The following is a 20,290-nucleotide window of genomic DNA, read 5'->3' on the forward strand; positions in this document are numbered from 1 at the left end:
TGTATATGTGCATGGCCCTGTCCCTATTGCTTTCCATTGTCCGTTGTGCTGCATCGCGGTCCTGCTTGCCTTGTGTGGTGTATTGTGCTGCTGCAATCTCTGACACCTGCCCTGTAAGGACAGTTTGATGGCCCTGCCTATCTCCTTCCTGCCCTCTGTTATCTGAGTCCATGTCCCTACCCCATTCCTCTTGGTCTCCGTGATCCAATGTACCATACTTGCCAACATTACATTTTGAACATGATAAGAGGGAGATTTTTAAGAAGTCTCATGTGATGTAGGTAGGCATCTGGCATATGACATAGTCCTCACTGTCACTGAGGGCAAGGTAGGGAGGAAGGCAATGCATGGTTCATACTCCTGAGGCACCTAGCCTCACCCATAGTCCTTTGCGATCAATCCCTTCAGGTCACGTACCCCACCATAGACTAGCCCTCCCCAGCAAGGGTAGTGACTGGGCACTCCTGAAACCTCCAGCTGCAGCATCAAAAGCAAGAGACCAGGTTCATGTGCAACAAAATGTTGTTCCTAAGGACGCAGACCAGTACCCATAATCACTGAGTCACTGGAAGCTGATACTTGAATTAATTACAGGCCTGGATCCTGTCTTCTTTGTTGAAGGAAAGCAGAAATCTGAGTGGAGTGGCATTTCCTTGTAATGTGTTTATTGTTGATTGTATTCTCACACCTGTTTGGCATGCCTGAATTTGTTTTGTATATAGTGGTAGTGACAGTGTTGAAGAAATGTAGCATTTGTAATGAATATGTTTGGAGTGTTGTCAAATAAGACATTGTCCATGGGGGAGCATTCAACTGAAATTGGGAACACAAGAAGCGAGTGAGTTTTATGAAAATGTGTTGCCAAGAGATACATTTGCACAACACGATGATGCTATAAAAGGGCAGCACAGATAGATATTGGACATAGGGATCTTATGAGACACAGACATCACATACAGAACCCACCTCACACACAAACCTCTCTCACAACTCACACCGAGTGCATCACAACTATTTCAGACACAGAACACACATCCAGACGTCACACACAAATCGTATCCTCTGATATCACAAACAGGCATCACATAAAAACGTCAAGAACAGACATCACAAACAGACATCAACAGTATTAACTCTTCCCGGTCACTGCTACATCACTTTGAAGGGATGAAGTCTGTTTTGGGATCTCTTCTGGCTGCTGCTCTCCTTGTTGGCACAGGTGAGACTTCCAATATGATACACTACAGATTTAAACCTGCCTGGTCACCTGTAGATCTGCATGTGTGAGACTGTGGATTTCTGGTTACATCTGAATGTACCTGTGTAGGGTAAGCAGTAATTATCTAGACATTTTTCGATCTACTGTTCATGAGGCTGCTTATGCTTGCTTATCTTTTGATCTACCTGGGTGAGGCTTTCCATACCTGGTTACCTTTGGATCTACCGGTATGGGGCTGTGCATAATGTTTCAGCTTTAATGTACCTGTGTGGTACTGTGCCTAACTGGTCATCTTTAGACCTATACATGCTTAGACATCTCTGAATCCAACTGTGTGGGGCTATTAATGCTTGCTCATCGGTTTCAATCTACCTGTTTGGAGCTTTACATGTTTGATCACCTATGGATCTTTCTATATTAGGCTGTGCTTGACTGGTCACTTCTCAATGTACCTGTGTAGGGCAAGCTGTGCATACCCAGTCATTTGTAGGTCTACCTGTGTGAGGCTGTTCACCACAGGCCATCTTTTGATCAATCTGTATGGGGCTGTAGACACCTAGGTATTTTTGACCTGCTTGTATGGGGCTGTGCATGCCTGGTCAGCTTTGAATGCACATGTGCGGTGCTGTGTATGACTGGTCATCTTTAGATGTACCTGTGTGGGGCTATACACACCTGGTCATCTTTAGATATACCTTTGTGGGGCTGTGCATGCCTGAGCATCTTTAGATCCACCTGTATGGGACTTTACAAGTCTGTTCATCTTTAGATGTAGCTGTGTGGGGCTCTACAAGCCTGGTCATCTTTAGATCTACCTGTGAGGGCTATACAAGCCCAGTCATCTTTAAATATCTCTATGTGGGGCTATACAAGCATGGCCATCTTTAGATGTGCCTGTGTGGGGTCATGCATGTAAAGTTAGGCCTGCTTTGCTGGCTGGCTGGCTTTAAGTTAAAAGTAACCCCAAATTCAACTTTGGAATTAAAGTTGTGTATCGCTGGTAATCTTTGAATCTTCCTGCTTGGGGATACATAAGCCAGGTCACCTTTAGATGTACTTGTGTACTTGTGTGATGATGTGCATGCCTGATCATGTTTAAAGGTGCCTGTGTGGGGCAGTGTATGACTGGTCATCTTTAGATATACTTGTGAGGGCTGCACATACATGGTTACATGACTGGTCACCTTTGGATTTACTTGTATGGGGAGGCACATGAATGACTTGTTACCAATAGACTCACCTGTGTGGATTGTGCGGATCTGGTAACATATAAATATTGAGTATGGGGACAGGGCTGTAGGACTGGCCCTCTATGTAGTGTGCAAAACTAGGCACACTGTGCAGCAGGTCCAGACAACCACACATTGGTTTCCAGAGGTAAAAACTAGACCACTGAATTCTCTAATTTTTGAGGTAGCTTGGTCGAGAAGTTAGGCTAATCTGGGAGAAGTGCAAAGCATTTGCTGTACTCACAGTATCAATCATGCAACTCCAAAATACAAAGGAATAACTCAAGACCAATTTACAAAAATACTTTTTTATATAATTTTTCAGACCAAGGTTATAAAAAAAAATTAATCTTTTTTAAGATATGAGTTTTCTAAGTTTTATTAAATGCAGTCGTTCTGTGTGTTATATCACCAAAGAAATCAATAGGCAGTCACTTTTAAAAATGCATATAAAATTGTACAGTTATGTTACACGGTTCCGCTATCGCAGGTTGGTCGAGGTTGTAGGTGGGCACACTTTGCCAGCTGGAGAGGCTTGGGTGGCTCCCGGTTCTGCCGGGAGCAATGTGGAAAAGTCTTATAGAGCAGGTGCAGGGCAACTCAGGGGGACCACTTGGAAAAGGGTGCTTCTTGCAGATTTGAAGGTGGTGCCTTGGGTCCCCTCGGGGTGTCGAGGTTGCAAGGGAAGTGGGACCCTGGGGCACAGATGGTTCCTCGTTGCAGGATGCTGGGTGGCAGGGTGCAGAGCAAGTTGGTGATCCAGGGGCTGTGCGCAACGGAGTCATTTGGAGCTGGAGGTGAGAGTCTTGGAGGGCTGTTTACACAACAACAGGGGCACTCTGGTGGGAGTTCCAGGGTGTTCCCGAAATCCCTTGACTGGGGCTTCCTCCTGATCCTTCTTCAGTGCTGGGGAGATGGTTTTTTGGTTGTCCTATGTCAGCTGAGCAGTACTCAGGGTATTGGCACGACTCGGCCACTGGAGAGTGCAGTGCCACCAAGTATGGCACATGTGCGGGGTTTGTCCTGGTGGTTGTTGGTGTGCTATTGGGTCCAGCTTAAACCTCCGGTTTGGGAGATATCAGCCAGTCAGTGAAGTGACCTTCACTGGCTTGTTGGTTCTTGCTTGGTTGTAGAGTGGTACCTCCACTCTGAACTGAGATCTCGGGCTATTGGTGAATCCTGGGCATCCTCAGGGTTTGTCGAAGTCAATCCAGCTCCTCTGCAGGTGATTGTCAGGTCCTAGGTGGGGCAGGTAGGGTTTGGTGCCTTTTCGTGTGCAGCAGGTCCACATTCGTCGGGCTTTGGTTATTCTTGGTGCTGTTTTCTCTTATTCTTTTCAAATCTACTTTCTTGGTCCAGGGATGCTACTAAATACTGAATTTAGTTGGTATCTTAGGGAGAACCTGGTAGCGTCCAATGGGACACTTACCTTTGGAGGGCTACACACATTATAGTGACCACTACCTGTAGGAAGGGCCCTGCCTTAAACCTAATTGACTATTTCCCTTCCATCCAAGATGGAGGAAAATAAAAGAGAGGGTCCACCTGCAGGCAACACCTTAGGGGTGGTGCATGCCAGGTGGGGCTACTTCCCCTACCCTGTGTTAGGTTTCACACCTTTGCTCCTGCCAAAAGTGGGGGTTTGCAAAGGGGGATGTCAGCTGCTGCTAGCAGCAGGTTGGGGGTCAAGTTTCAAGGGTGGTAAGCCCTTTAAAGCTCACTGCCAGAACAGTGCATTTTCCTGAGGGAGGGGCTGTTAGCTCCTCCACCCAGGGAGGGCATTGTCTTACAAACCAGAGAGACATGTCTCTCCACCAAAGGTTTGTATATTGGCTGTCTGGAGGTGGCAGCTGGATAGGACCAGTCAGCAACCATGCCAGGATAGTTAGCCTTTGCAGAGGACACCTCTCAGGTGGCCTCTGGGTACATTTAGGGATAAATCCAATACTGCCACAAGCTTAGATTTATCATTCTAAGTTGTTTGATACCAAACAACCCAGGGTTCAGAGTGACCATCATATAGCTTAGGAACTCGCGTTGACCAGTGTCCAGCACATGTGTTAAAATGGCTGCTCTGTTCACTCCCTATGTCCCAGGTTTGGCAAGGACACAGTGTGGGCATATTGCCTCTGCAGCTATGCCCGCATATATAATATGTAACATCCTGCCTTATAACTATAAGCCTTGCCAGAGGGGTGCCTTACCCATAGTAAATGCAGTGTATGGTGGGTAGGCACACAGGCAGTGTGCCATGTCGAGTTTGAGTTTTAGGTTTGCACCAAAACATTCAGCCTGCAATGGCAGTGCTGGTTGCATCTGGATGCATGGCCTTAGAGGGTGGCACAATCAGTGCTACTGTCCTCAGGGGCATAACCTAGTACCCCATGCCATGGACACATAGGTGCCCACTTATGAGGGACTTATAGTGGTAGTTAAGGGTGTGTTTAATTGTGCCAACACATAACAACAGACTTAGGGAAAGAGCTCTGGCCCAGGGTACCAGGTTAGCAGGGGCCCCAGGCACTAGAATTTCTAGGACAAATCAACATCAGGCAAAAAGTGGGGTGATAACATGTCAAAAAGAGGCCCTCTCTCAAAAGGGCCTATACATGGTTTGGCAATTTTAATTCTGCTAGTGAGTTTTGAGCAGAACCCATCACTAGTAGGGCGGCCATCCTGTGATGTGAACAGCGCTTTTCCTCTTGACTCGAGTTTGAACGAAGCTTCAAAAAATGAACGGGAAGGCAGAATATTATATTTAAAGAATAAAAGGTCTGTCAGAGGTTGAAACCAAAAGGGCCTGAAAACTAGGATGCATCACATCAAAGTTGAGAGGTAGCTAGCACGCACCAGGCTTCCATATTAGATATTGATGTTGCTTGTGTAGTAGGGAGATGGCATGCCACGTGTAGCGCTGAAGACAAAGTGAGGAATTTAACAAGGGTCCTCTTCTATTCTGATATCCATACTTCTTGGGAAGGGGTGGGTCTGTGCATGTGTAGCACTGCCAATCCAGGCCTTAGAAAGAGCATCACTCATGTTCAGTCAGAAACATAGGGTTCTTTGGCACCGGTTTATTTCCAGATTCATTTCTAATCTTGGCATGAGTTCTCAGCATATATAATAAACGTGTATTCAGTGATGACCCATAGCCAATTTTAATCTCACCTTTTCCCAATCTACTAATGTATCTTTCATCCCTCCTCCTAGCAATGTGTAGGGCATTACACAATTGTCATTTCAAGGCAATTTCAGGGTAAGGAAAAGATCTCCTGTAAAGAACCCTCTTGTTGGGACCAGCTGGGCATTGCAGCACCCACCCAGCAATGAACACAGTTCAATGATGAAGCATGCACATGTGGTGGCTGATGGCTTTTGTATCCTCTAAGGGAAGCTTACCCTGTTCGACCTGTAATCATTCAAATCACAAGACTTGGATTAACCTTCCTTCAGCGCACCCTTTTCTGAATGTTCATTTAAAGATTGGGGGATGTGTTCTGGACAGTAAAATCCCCAATAGCTCCTCTTTTGGGTTTTTAGTTGTTGATTCATTTGCATGTCCAGTTTCTCTAACCTTCTATCCACCACAAGTAGGCATTTATAAACAGAAGCAAAGCCATAGCACATGGATTCTATTTCTGCAAGAAGCCCTGCTTCTGTGGCATCAAAGACCAACATTTCAGAGCAGAAGTGTCTGCCATGGTGTCCTGTTTTGAAGTGGTCCCCGATTTAGTGTCAGCAAGTGCTTCAGAAAAGAAAAGCTGCTGCGATATTCTTGAGGGAGGCATTTGAAGGCTTGTGGGTAGTGTGTGAGAGACTAGATGCACATGAAACAGTAAATATTTTTCTCGGGTGTGGTGTGAGGGTAAATCACTAGACCCAATTGCACATCAATGTCAAAAATAGTAAATAGGGGCCACTCTGTCTTCTGGCAAAAAGTATGTTGCATTTTGTGTGAGGTGTCCATGGGGTAGCAAGACCATTTGATGGGGCCTTGTTGGCAGGGTAGGCGTGCTAAGCGTTATGAGCTATGTAGGTGCCCTTAGTAGTTGAAGGTTGTCCCAGAGGAATGGAGGCCTTCGAGTTGACTCCTGAAGGTTCACAAAGTCCAGGAGATCACCTAAAAGGTAGGAGGGCATCTTCCTGATCTCCAGTCCAGGCTTTTGTATCTCCCATGGATGTACTGTGCTTGTTCAGCTGAGGCATTCAGTATTTGAATACTTCCTCAATGTTGGGTGAGAATCTGCTCTAAATTGTCTCTTGAGTAGAAGTGGGGGGGCATAATCCACTGCCTGGTGCTTGCACAATGTATTGTGACCCACTGTTGGTCATTCATTTGAGGGAGGAGCAGTCTTTCAAGCAGTCATGCTGGTCCACTAGAGGGATTTTTGGGTCCGGCCTCAGCTCAAATGGTCGAGTAGGGAGCTGCATCTCACACTCCCAGGTGTGTGCAGGTGTGTGGTAATCTCCCATATTTTGTCTCATGCACCCCTGCAGCATCCCCAATTGACAGGAGTGATTTTCAGAAGCTGCTTTACTCCATTACTTTACTCCTTTACTTCACTGTCCACAATTTGGATTTTTAGGTACCAACTGTTACAAATTTGCTGAACAAAAGCATCTGAATCATGATTGCGACCTAAGATGCAGGGAGCAGGCTGAACTGTTGTGTTGGTGTCGATCCCCACAATGGAGGCAATACGTCAATCTTTTACATGCAGTAGCAAAGATGCGTACATTTTCTCCATGGAGTAGCGGTGATGTGTTGGGTCCAAGATGAGGTGATTCTGAAGGTGATATGCCAAGGTCGATCTCTGCAGTATAGGTGGTGCACTGACTCTGACCCTCGGGACAGGGGGGATGCACAGGTTCCCGTCCGCGGAGCAGCTGCAATGCATCGTTTCAGCTGCAGTAAGCAGCTTAGGTCTAATTCCAAGGGTCCAGGACTAGGGTGGCATCACTTGACAGGACAGACTCACAGATGGCAGGGTTCAGGTGCAAATGTGGAGAGGTTGGAGGTTTGTTATGTCCCTGTGTTTCAGTCAGGAGACCTGGTCAGCACAGCAAAGCAGGAGGCCAGCATAGTAGCAGTCCTTGTAGCAGCACAGCAGTCCTTTTTCCTGGCAGAGTATCCACAGGTCCAGAAGTGCACTGAGTTGGTGGCATCAAAGGTCTGGTACTTGTACCCAGTTTGGCCTTTGAAGTAGGGGAGACTTCAAGACAGGACTTTGAAGGGCACAAAACCCCCACCTTTCCTGCACTGGCTCCAGAAACACTACAGGGGGTTATTAGGGCCTTTGTGTGCTGAGAATACGCAAATCCCAGCTGTCACTCCCCCCAGACAAGTGATCAGAGACAGACAGTAGGCACCAAATGGCTGAAGCAAGAAAGTGCCAACTTTCTAAAAGTGGCATTTTCAGCATTACAATTTAAAATCTGATTTCACCATGAGTTGTGACTTTAAATTGTGATTCCAGAGACACACAACTTGACGAAAGTATGTTTTCCAGATTGTGACTTACTCTTATGAGATGTAATAAGGTAATCCATAGGTTATCCTATGAGAGAGCTAGGCCTAGCAGGAGTGAAAAACGACTTTGGGATTGTTCCACTCCCTGGACATATAAAACTTAAAAGTACAAGTCTTGCCTTTTAAACACATTGCACCCTGCCTTCTAGGGCCTACATTAGGAGTGACATATTTAAAAAATGGTAAGGTTTGGGCTTGGGAAAAGTTTTTTTTTTGCCAGGTCGACATGGCAGTGTCAAACTGCTGACACAGGTTCTGCAATGGCTAAGGGGCTACTTAAGTCAGTGGCACAATCAGTACTGCAGGCCCACAAGTAGCGTTTAACTTACAGGCCCTGGGTATATGTAGCACTCTTTATGAGGTACTTATAAGGAAATTAAATATGCCAATTAGGAATAAGGCAATTATGCCATGTTTACGGTAGAGAGCACTAGTTAGCAGTGGTAAATTCCACATAGTCCTAATACCAGAAAAAACGAGGTCATAAAAAGTGGAGGAGAAAGGCAAATAGTTTTGGGGTGAACCTGCCGAAAGAGCCATTTCAAACGCTAAACTCTTAGTACATAAGCTGGTTCTTCTAAATGTTTGCTGGTATCCAATGGTTACCAGTATTTTGTGACAACCTGCACTTTGGCATCACTGAAACGCATGCAGGCATCAACGCTGCTTTCTGTTTCCTTGTCACTGTCGTGCCCTACATACACAGCATAAGAACTGGCACCTATGGAAGCGGCCCTTGTGAGGCCTGAACTGTAGGAGGCTGGCCTGGTGTGTGGTGGGTACCTAGGGTACTTACACCTTATACAAGGTCCAATTATCCCTTATTAGTGTAGTGGAGGCAGTGTCTAGAAGCCAGGCTCTCTAGAGGTAGCTGTAGCTGAGCAGCCAAGGCTTATCCAGGAGACATGCAAAGTTCATGCAATACCACTGTAGTCACACAGTACCCAGACACATGAAAACAAATACTCAGTGTTACAAAAATAAAGATACTTTATTGTGGTGACACAAATGCCAAAAATATCATAGAGACTATACTCCCATAGGAGGTAAGTAATACACAAATTATATACTCTAGAAAGACCCATGAAAACAGTTAGAAAACAGTGCAGCTAGTGAAAATCAACAATAGTTAGAAATGGGCCTAGGGAGACCACAATCCATATACTAAGAAAGTCGAATGAGGAAGTCGGTCCCCCACCTAGGCAAGTGTAGTGTGTAGAGGGGAGCTGGGAGCAGTAGAAAACCCCAAAGGTAAGTAATAGAACACACCCCAGTGCCCAGGAAAGCAGGAGTAAATCATAGTAACTTTCCCAGCACACACACAGAAACAAGAAGAAGAATTATGCAAGTACCAGAAGAGACTGCAAGACACCAACAGTGGATTCGTGGACAAGTAGACCTGTGGAAGAAGGGGTCCAAGTCCAAGAAGCACAGAAGAGTCTAGGAAGAGCAGGAGCCCCTGCTAACCCGGATGAAGGTGCAAAAGCAGTACCACCAGTGACAACAAGCCTTGGCACAGGCAAATCTCACGGTTAGTGGAAGATGGCGCTGCCCGGGACCAGTAAGGACCAGGTGGACTCTACCCAGGAGGGGGAATCAGAGGGGGCTCTCAGCAACTCAGAGAGCCCACAGAAGACCAGGCAGTGCACACAGGAGTCCCACAGCACCGGGACAGAAAAGTTGCTGAAGAGGCCCACGCAGCACTATGACAAAGGATCCCACGCCGCCAGAGAACCACTGAGGAAGCTGTGCGGCATAGGTTAGTGTGCTGGGGGATGGAGCTTCAAGATGCATGAGGAACTTGGAGGAAGGATGCCAACAAGCCATGGCAGCTGCAAAGCATGCGGTGCACAGAGGTACTCTCTTGCGTGGGGAGGCAAGCTCTTATCTCCACCAAAGTTAGAAAGTTGGAAGAGAGGACCACCTGGACCACTTCAGTCCGCCACCCGTGATGCAGGATCCATGCAGCTCAGCAGGAGAGGGAATCCACACAGCCACTCCTTCACCCCAAGGATGATACGTTCGCTCTTCTGATGCAGGCTGAAGACAGACTGTCTTCAGAGGATGCACAACCGGGAAACAGTTGCAGTTGCTGACAGGAGCTGGAGATGCAATGTTGGAGAAGGTGTCTTGTTTCTTTGTTGCAGCTTGTAGAGTTCCTGAATGGTCCAGATGTAGTTTCTTCAGTGAGAAGTCGAAGTGGAGTATGCAGAGGTTTCCTGCTGGAGTCTTGTAATCTGAATCTGAGGAACCTCCCAAAGAAGAGACCCTAAATAGCCCTGAAAGGGGGAATGGTCACCTAATCAGGTAAGCACCTATCAGGGGAGGGCTCTGACATCACATGCTGGCACTGGCCACTCAGATGCTCCCAGAGTTCCCTGTCGACCCTGAATCAAAGATGGCAAATCCCTGAACTGGTATAGACTGGTTTATGCAAGGAGGGTACCAAATGTGCCCTTCAAAGCATTTTCAGTGGCCTGGGGAGGCTACCCCTCCCCAGCCTGTAACACCTATGTCCAAAGGGAGAGGGTGTAACACTCCTCTCCCAAAGGAAATCCTTTGTTCTGCCTTCCTGGGCTTGAGCTTCTCAAGCAACAGGATGGCAGAAACCTGTCTCTGAGGTGGCAGCAACTGGGGCTGCCTGAAAAACCTCAAAAGGCTCAAATGGCAATACTGGGGGTCCTCTAAGGAGCCCCCAGAGTGCATGGAATCATACAACCAATGCTTGCAAAAGCCTTGGGGTATGATTCCATGTTCGATACCAAACATGCCTATGTTCGGAATTACCATTATGTAGCTGTACATAGGTAGTGACCAATGTCCTGTACACATGTAAAATGGCATCCCTGCACTCAGGAAGTCTGGGAAAATGGTCCTGGAGTTCATGGGAGCACCTCTGCTAGTGCAGGGGTGCCCTCATACACAGGTACATTGCACCCTGCCCTCAGGGCTCGAGTGCCTGCCACAGGGGTGACTTATAAGTGACCTGGTGCAGTGAAAGGGTGCATGCACCTTTTCACGCAGGTCTGCTATGGTAGTCCTGCAGAAGCCTTTGCATGGGCTTCCTATGGGTGGCAAAATATATACTGCAGCCCATAGGGATCCCCTGGAACCCCAATGCCCTGGGTACCTAGGTACCATATACTAGGGACCTATAAGGGGGCACCACTGTGCCAATTGTGGGTGAAATACTGTGTTAACAGTAACCAACAACCAAATTTAAGTGAGAGAGCATAACTACTGGGGTCCTGGTTAGCAGGATCCCAGTAGATACAATCAAACACAGTGATAAACAGGCTAAAAATTGGGGTAACCAAGCTAGAAAGAGGCTACTTTCCTGCATGAACCTGGTGAAAAGGAATGGCTCTTATGGGGTTGCGAAAGCAGTGAAAGTTGGGCTGAAGGGAGAAGTGCATTCAGTGTGGACTCTCCACAGGGATCTAATCATTCAAATCTGAATTGCTAATTAAAAATGCAAACATTGCTAATGCAATGAAGCCATAAATTATGACTACTGTGTTGTAGCCAGGAATATCTGGCTCGCCTTAAGGCATTATGTTATGTTTATCTCTCCCTTTTTTCACATCATTTACATAGGATAAGAGGAAATTATGATGATTGTGGAGGTAGGGGACAGTAATCTAATCCCTGCTTTCCCACTTGCCCACACTGTGATCCTGGGCAATTTGCATTCCACTACTCCTAAAGCATCCCTTTTCATGAACCAAATCCCGTGAATATCTTTCACTTTAGACACACAAGGGCTATGGAAAGCGCTATTAAATTGCAATGTACATTTAGCACCTAAACAACATCCGAGGCAAGCAAGGGTCTGCAACCAGCTGCAACTCTGCCATTTTGCTTTTGACGCAGCGGTGTCCATATTTACAAACTGACGCATTGGGCCTAATGCATCAGTTTTGTAAAGCCCTGGTCACATTATACCTGCACCAAGTATAATGTATGCAGGGTAGGCGTTCTCACAGATAAAGCTACTGCGTCACTCTATGGCCCATATTTATACTTTTTTAGCGCCGCATTTGCGCTGCTTTTTAACACAAAAGCAGCGCAAACGTACAAAATACAATTGCATTTTGTAAGTTTGCACCGCTTTTGCGTCAAAAAATGGCGCAAATGCGGCATTAAAAAAGTATAAATATGGGCCTATGACTTCACTGTGTCAAACATTTACTGCCTGCTCAGATCAGGTGTAAAATCGAAGCAGGGTTTTTTCCCAATGGGACTCTCCTCACATTGATGGAGTTGTGTTAGTTTAATGATACAACTCCAGCAATGTGTCACTTTAGCGCCAACAGAAGTGTCAGAATTTCTGCATCGTGGAACTCTGTATTGTAAATACAGGGCAAACATGACGTCATTAGGGGATGTGTGGCAGGAGCAAGAAATCTGACACGTCAATGGAGATGCGTCATTTTCTTGTAAATGGGGCCCCACGTGCATTAATTCTTAGCAGTTTGTAGCCAAGTGGGACAATTGCAGGGAGAGGGCAGGGGCAGAGCAGGGAAGGAGGCAGAAGGAAGGTAGCAAACACTTGCAGAACCAATTCTTGCCTTTCTTTACTGCTGTGGAATGTTTTTTGCCTAATTGGATGTCCTATGTCTTCTATGCCCCATAGAGCTCTAGAGACCCATAAAGCACGAAGGTATCAAAGGCTATGAACACATCTTCACAGTGACCCGGCGTTTTAATGCCTGATGAATAGTAACACTATTAAGTACGTACGTAGATACATAATTAAAGCTGATTTTAAACATTTGGATTGAGTAAAATTACAAAAGCTTATGTAGGAAAACAGGAAGCATGAAATATCTCCCACGAGAAGTAAAAATGTAATCAAAAGAAATTGCTTTCTCCTCAATTGCTCAAGGGGGTGACATGCCTCACTACAACAATCTCTGCCCTCACAGCTATTGATCATTCTGAAGTAAATAGAACGAGTTACCTTAATTTGGTTAAGACATATTAATTACTGTGACAGGAAAACCCAATATGTGCAAACTGTTGTCCAAGAATTGAGTTGTGCACTCTATGAGGGAGGCTATACTTAAAAAGAGAGATGCGTATACACAATGTGTTATACTGTGTTCCACGTTGTGAGACATAGACACAAAGGGGCATATTTATACTCCGCTTGCGCCGAAATTGCGTCTTTTTTTTAACGCAATTTCGACGCAAAACTAACTCCATATTTATACTTTGGCGTTAGACGCGTCTAGCGCCAAAGTCCATGGAGTTAGCGTCATTTTTTAGCGTGGACACCTACTTTGCGTTAATTATATGCAAGGTAGGCGTTCCCATCTAAAAAATCGAATCCGAGGCATGTGCGTGGGATTTATACTCCCGGGCAAAAATCACGCCCGGGAGTGGGCGGGTCAAAAAAAATGACGTACGGCCGCTTTTGCGCCGTTTTTTAGCGCCTGCAAAAGGCAGGCGTAAAGGGACCTGTGGGCTCTGAAGGAGCCCAGAGGTGCCCCCCCATGCCCCCAGGGACACCCCCTGTCACTCATGCCCACCCCAGGAGGACACCCAAGGCTGGAGGGACCCATCCCAGGGACATTAAGGTAAGTTCAGGTAAGTGTTTTTTTTGTATTTTTTTTGTGGCATAGGGGGGCCTGATTTGTGCCCCCCTACATGCCACTATGCCCAATGACCATGCCCAGGGGACAGAAGTCCCCTGGGCATGGCCATTGGGCAAGGGGGCATGACTCCTGTCTTTGCTAAGACAGGAGTCATTTCTATGGGGGTTGGGAGTGAAAAAAAATGGCGCAAATCGGGTAGAGGCGCAAAAATTGCCTCAACCTGACTTGCCCCATTTCTTGACGCCCAAGCTCCATATCCCCCTACGCTGGCGCTGCCTGGTGTACGTCGTTTTTTTTAACGCACACCAGACGGCGCCGGCGGCTAACGCCGGCTAACGTCATTCAATAAATACGGCGCCCGCATGGTGCTTCAGAATGGCGTTAGCCAGCGCTAATTTTTTTGACGCGAAACTGCGTTAGCGCAGTTTTGCGTCAAAAAGTATAAATATGGGCCAAAGAGTGAGGCCAAACCACTTGTCTTTACCAATGCGTGTTTAAAATCCTGCCAGCTTTCACAATGAAAGTTTTCAGACTGATGTTTTCCAAATCGAACATTGTGTTTTCAAAATTTCCTTCTGGTATGGGTCATAGTCAGTCCTACCCAATTAATATTTATTAGGTAGCTTGCAAATTGAAACACACTCTAGGTGGTCTTAATCACAGGAATGCAAGAGTCAGCGACCACCATGCATGTGACTGCTTCTAAATAAAGAACATGTTTTTGTTTGTAAAACTGAGCCTGATTAACTTAAAGAAAACTGAACTCCTTTAAAAAAAGTTACTTTTTTGAAAGTTCAACGAAAGCAGTGGCCTCCTGGACCTCAGCCTTCTCATCCTAAATCATTTACCTAAATTCACAAAGGAGAAGTGGTTCAAAGGGGCCCTTCCCTTTTGTGACTAAGTTACCACCTTAACATGGGAGCTGGTGACTTTTCAATGGTTCACATTTGTGATTCAGGTTGCAAAGTATTGCTACAGCTCATAACGAATGAAAATTTGGAAGGAACACCTACAACATGCCCCTTCCAAACTGTGATCCAGTATCCGATTAGAAACCCAATACGGACTGCTTTTCTGCAATTATTGTGAATAATATTTTTTTCAGGCCAAACGTTTCACACTATCCACCCAAACCTTTAACCACTGCTGTACTCTTGTGGATGTTTATATATTGTAAAATGAATAGAAGCTCAAATAGGACCCTCAGTAGAAGCACCACATAGCCCGACCATTAAAAGCCTGCTCCAGCGTTAAAGGCAAGGGCCTTTAACAAGGGAGCGGGGCTTTAATTGCCAGTATAGCGCAGCTACAAAGGGCTATAAGGCTATTATAGCATTCTGCCACTAGACGGCAGAATGTTCTAGTAAATAAAACAAATGGCCTGATTTAAGGAAAGTGGTGCTGCACCTAGTGCAACACCACTTTCCTTGCACCCCTTAGCACCACCGTAGTTCCGCCATGTGTACGCCGTATCTAAAATAGGTGCACCATGGTGGTAGTTTTCTAGTGCAAAGGGTTACAAAGTGGTGCAATGCATGCATTGGGCCACTTAGTAAATCTGGCATGGCGATTTTGGCCGCGTTGGGCCACATTAGTGTGAAACAAATGCCACGAATGTGGTGCAAGGAGGCGCTAGGGGCTCTTAATCCAGCCCTAAAGTCCTCACTGAGCCCAAGGGGATTAAAATCCCGGCAGGCTCCGTGAGGCCTTTGTTCACAGCTGCTGCTGTGAAAAAAGAACATTGGAATGCTGACGCTTCGGGCTTTTACCAGCCAGTAAAAGTCCAGAGCACTACAATGTCTCCAATGGAGCTCCCAACATTCCAATGTCTAATATAGTTTAATATCATGTACAATTCATACAGACTGAGTGAGAGCCCAAAGGAGAAACACAACAGCGTGTAAAATGCTTCGAGGGAACAGACAGCCACTGCTTCATGGCCTCTGAGTGAGAGGAAGTGATGAGTGAATGCGATCGACCTCTTACCAGTTGTTTGCCTTCCCCAGGTCACGCCTTGAAATGTTACTCGTGTACTGGAGCTACAAGCAACACAGGATGCACGGAGGAAACCTGTCCCACTGGAATGGATTCTTACTGCATGAGCATCTATGCATCTGGCTCAGGTAAGGAATGCTGACCACTGGGTGCCAAACCTAAGATAAAGCATTCTACCTCACTCAGGTATTTCCCAAAATGTACTGCTAATCCAAGCCCCAACCTTGCCTTTGTTTGTATGCAGATTCCAGTGTTATTGGAAATACAGGGTGTGGTGTTATTGCGAAAGCAATATTGTATACAAGGGCATATCTTTTTCTGAAATGGAGAGGCTGTGGGGCGAGGGGTGCTAATTAACAAAACTGGACTATATCCTACGTGTGTATGTAGTGGGGGGCGTTGTGTTACTATCCTTCTTGGGACTTCTCACGCTGTGGGGAGACTTGATAGCACCGTGGGGACCTTGACCTCAAAAGGTAATGCTTGGAAAATGATGGAAAAAGACTCCAGAAATATCTGTCAATTTTTCCAACTTTTGCGAAATTGATATTGTGGGGACCTGTGCTACAGCAGTGTGTTTGTTTTTATTCTCAGCTCTTCTGTAGACAGGAGGTGGTAGTGCAGTCTTAAACACACCAAGGACTCTACGCACACTTCAGTGATATACTTACAGGCTAGCCGCAGACAGGCGTCAGAGGAAAGGTAGTGTAGCCACCATTTACATTTTTTACACATTTAAACAAACTGTTCAGTCATAGGTAACCTTTTCCTTTTTACTAAAGCAAACTTTAACTAACTTACAGGACCTGGGTATATGTAGTACTCTTTATGAGGGACTTATAAGGAAATTATGAGCACATTATATATTGCATATGCAAGAGTCTCTTAAATTTAGAGCAAAAATACGGATTCGCATTTTGCGCAATTATGTGTAATTTGACATTATTTTGATTAATTATACAGAAGCGAATTATGCAAATTTCACACACCCCTAAATGATACTAAAATGCTAACAAGCACCAATGTTGCAAGTTTTAGGATGCATCAATTCTTTTCTTCACAATAACAGTGAACACTGTAGAGAATTCAAGCTCACAATATACCACTACTGTAAAAATTAAGTCAGAGTTTCAAACAGGTTACATTTAAAAAAGCTACTTTAATAAAAAACAAGTAGCCAAAAAATAGACATGCTGATTACCTCTCAAAGTCAAAACAAGAGTTGTAACAGTCATATCAAAACATTAGATAGCAAAGCTGCCTGAAAAGTGCACTTCACATAGGATATTGAAGAAGCCTTGTGACTATTACAAGGGTCTTTTCTATGTGCAAGTGAAGTTTAACTTTAATTAGGACATTGGAATGTTGGCAGCTCCATTGAAAACAAAGGAGTGCTCCGGGCTGTTACCGCCAACATTCCAATCTTCTTTGTTCTCAGCAGAAGCTGGGAACAAAGCCTCACAGAGCCTGATTGTGAGCGGATTTTAATCCCCTCCGGTTCCGTGAAGCCTTTGTTTTATTTATGAGAACATTCTGCCCTCTAATGGCAGAATGTTCTAATAGCCTTAGAACCCGCCGTTACGGGCTCTACCGGCTATTAAAGGCCCTCTCCCTTGTTAAAGGCCCTCGGCTCGGGCCTTTAACGCGGGAGCGGGCCTTTAATAGCCTGTAGAGCCCGCTACGGCGGGTTCTAAGGCTATAATCTATGAGACAGCAAACAGTCACATGTCTATCTCAAATGTGGTGAAAAACTAGTAATAAATGTGTGACTATGAGTTTATTAAAGTACTTGCTCTAAAACACTTAGCTAACATGCACTAAATCAGGGGTCTCCGATCTAGTAGGTGCTAGTTAGGTTCAGCGAAAATCATCTCAAGCTACCAATACTGTATTAGTGATGTCATAGTGGCCACCCTGTCCAAGAATATGAGCAGTGATCACATTGGTACAATAGTTAGTGTCAGTAGCAATGATGTAAGAAAGCTTTATCAATGTGAAATACAAAGGTAATACAGACATAGCTGCAATCCCTCTGGCATCAAAGTCCTAATATGGGTAACAAATCTCTCCAACTCAAATATTAGCTTCAAATCAGTTTTTAAAAAATTCCACCATTTTTCTCCGAACATCACTTTATGAGTTCTGAAAATACACACATTTTCTTCTTGAGTAAATGCGTTCTAATGTTGGCATGTATTTAATATTTAAACCAAGCAAAAGCTCATAAATTAGTAGACTGGGCTGAACATAGGATAGCTATCTACAGGTAGCTGGAGAGCTACTGGTAGCTCATGAGCTATTCTTTAGAGGCACCTTTTCGAAATAATTGGTTGTGCGTGGTGGGGCTGGCCACATACCATCAGGACTATGCCTCTGCACTGCACCAACCTCCACTGGCAAGACCTTCAGTCCAATGCTTAATTTGTGCTTGTTGTTGCCGGTGCTGTGCACCGGCTCTTATTTTTGAGGGCCGGCTCTTATTTTTCCGCCTCAAGCATTTACTGCAAGCAAAAGAAACATATGGGAAAGACGGAGGAGGAGAAAAATGAAAAGGCGTCTCAAAGTAGAAAGCAGAAAGCTGCAAGAGTGAGCTAAAGCAACAGGGAGTGGCTTTAAATGGACTGAAGAGGCCCGCGATGGCTTCAGGGGTACGCTGCTTCAGTATTCTGTGTTCGCACATTTAACTGCAGCAGGCGCGTGTTTAGGAGGAGGGCTTTGGGCACCCACACCTTTTTATTTACAAATTAAGCGCTGCTTCTGCCATGTGCAGTGGGGTTTGGCCAAGGTAGTAAACAGTACTTTTCCCATGTCAATTTATCTCAACTGTGGGGACAAACTGGAATGTGGATGTCACAATAGACAGCTGGCCAGAGAGAGACACAGCCAGTGACACATGACCCATCTGAAAAACTGGGGTGTAAAAGGGAAACATAATACATAATGGAATGTCATGATATGATAAATATCAATGTAATATAAATGATAAATCTTTGCCTGCAACAAAAAAAAGTAAATATATACAACATGTGGCAGGAGCTGAGGAAGTGCAAATTCATGCTTACTGGTGGGATTAAACATTGTTCAGTGATGGCACAAACCAAAAGAGAAATGGAACAAAGGTGTATTTAATAATTAGAGAACACTCCATAGGGAGTAGTTGCTACATGTTGAAACCCTGCATAAACCTTCAACTATAGCTGTCACTCAGTGGGTGTCAAAGAAGAAATAACTCACATGTCTGCTTGAAGTCTGAGCAGATGAAATAATCAAAAATATCAACATGTGTAAAAAACTGGAATGTTACTTGGGGTGGGCGACTGCCCACCTCAATGAATAATCACAACCATGTACAGGAAGAACCCTTAGAGTCACTATGTTAATCTGACCTCAGTCCCCTGGTAGCTATGCCCTACAGCAGATAGGGTTATTTTAGTGCAATGAGTACAGCATCTATGCAGTAATAAAGTCAAAATGAAAACCAAAATAAATCCTAAACTGAATTAGAAAATTAGAGTAGCATTTAATAAATAGATTGACACCAAACTTACAAAAAATCAACAGGGGCACCCTTTGATGAGAATATTAAGTGGAATTCAGACTGAAAAAAAAGTAAAGCACCAATGATAGTAAATGTCATGGTAGACTGAGACCAAGGTGCAATTTCAGGCCGACCACAATGGACACCCTTTCACGTGGGTGGGCTCCAGTGAATGTCTAGAAGCCAGAAAGTTAAAAAATGTTTCTAAGTATCACCGGTAAGGAGGACAATTTTTCAAATGTTTCCTAACTTTCTTCTAGTGCCAAAACAACCACAGAAACACACTTTTTAAGCCCCTAGGTCCTCAGATGAGACACTTAGGGACTCACAGGGTGTCAGACAGAGACCAGCTGCAGATCACAGTCCAGGTCCACTTTTTACTGGTCAACTGGTTACTTCTCTGAAAAAGTGTGTTGTCTCCCTATAGCTACACACGTGGGCAGCCAATTGACCCTTGGAGGGTACTTTTTTGTCCAGGGTACAAGAGGGAACAGGTCCAGTCCTTCAATGTTCCTTCCAGGTTACATACAGCATGTACAGTCCTCTTCTGATCTTTGGCAAACCCAGCAAGTGTTCTGTCCCGGTGCCTTGGAGGGTCACATTTATGCCGGGCACCAGTTAGTCGGTGTGGATGACTCATGACTCCCAAACCAATGGTGTAAATATTTCCGGGGCAAACCCTACCCACATTTTAAGGTTTCTGTGTCTCATACTGCATCCAGGTCCAAAATGCCATGTGCCAGGACATTTTCTAGATGGTAAAAGTAATTGCCCACACTAACCTTGACCTCTGACGGATGGGGGTTTGTGGGAAGTGTGCTATGGTAATCCCATAACAAATCCAGAGACAGACTTCTTAAAAAATCAAGGCCCGTATTTATACTTTTTGACGCTAAACTGCGCTAACGCAGTTTAGCGTCAAAAAGTTTTGCGCCGGCTAACGCCATTCTGAAGCGCCATGCGGGCGCCGTATTTATTGAATGGCGTTAGCCGGCGCTAGCAGACCGGCGCTGCCTGGTGTGCGTGGAAAAAAACCACGTACACCAGGCAGCGCCGGCGTTGGGGAAAATGGCGTTAGGGCGTCTTAAAATGGTGCAAGTCAGGTTGACGCCAAAAAATCGCCTCCACCCGATTTGCGCCATTTTTAACGACGCCCAGACGCCATTTACATGACTCCTG

At 45.3% G+C, this 20,290-nt stretch overlaps 1 protein-coding gene across 1 annotated transcript in view; it reads left to right on the forward strand.

Moving 5' to 3' along the window:
* Positions 1 to 929: 929 nt before the first annotated feature.
* LOC138275195 (lymphocyte antigen 6E-like) overlaps positions 930 to 20,290 on the forward strand; it is a 31,100-nt gene continuing 11,739 nt past the window's right edge. The window contains exons 1-2 of the mRNA XM_069219072.1: positions 930 to 1,219; positions 15,585 to 15,701. Coding sequence (XP_069075173.1) covers positions 1,168 to 1,219; positions 15,585 to 15,701 — 169 coding nt within the window. The 5' untranslated portion in view covers positions 930 to 1,167. The remainder of the gene's footprint in view (positions 1,220 to 15,584; positions 15,702 to 20,290) is intronic.

The sequence above is a fragment of the Pleurodeles waltl genome, chromosome 2_2 (genome assembly GCF_031143425.1).
Source record: "Pleurodeles waltl isolate 20211129_DDA chromosome 2_2, aPleWal1.hap1.20221129, whole genome shotgun sequence".
Taxonomy (NCBI): domain Eukaryota; kingdom Metazoa; phylum Chordata; class Amphibia; order Caudata; family Salamandridae; genus Pleurodeles; species Pleurodeles waltl.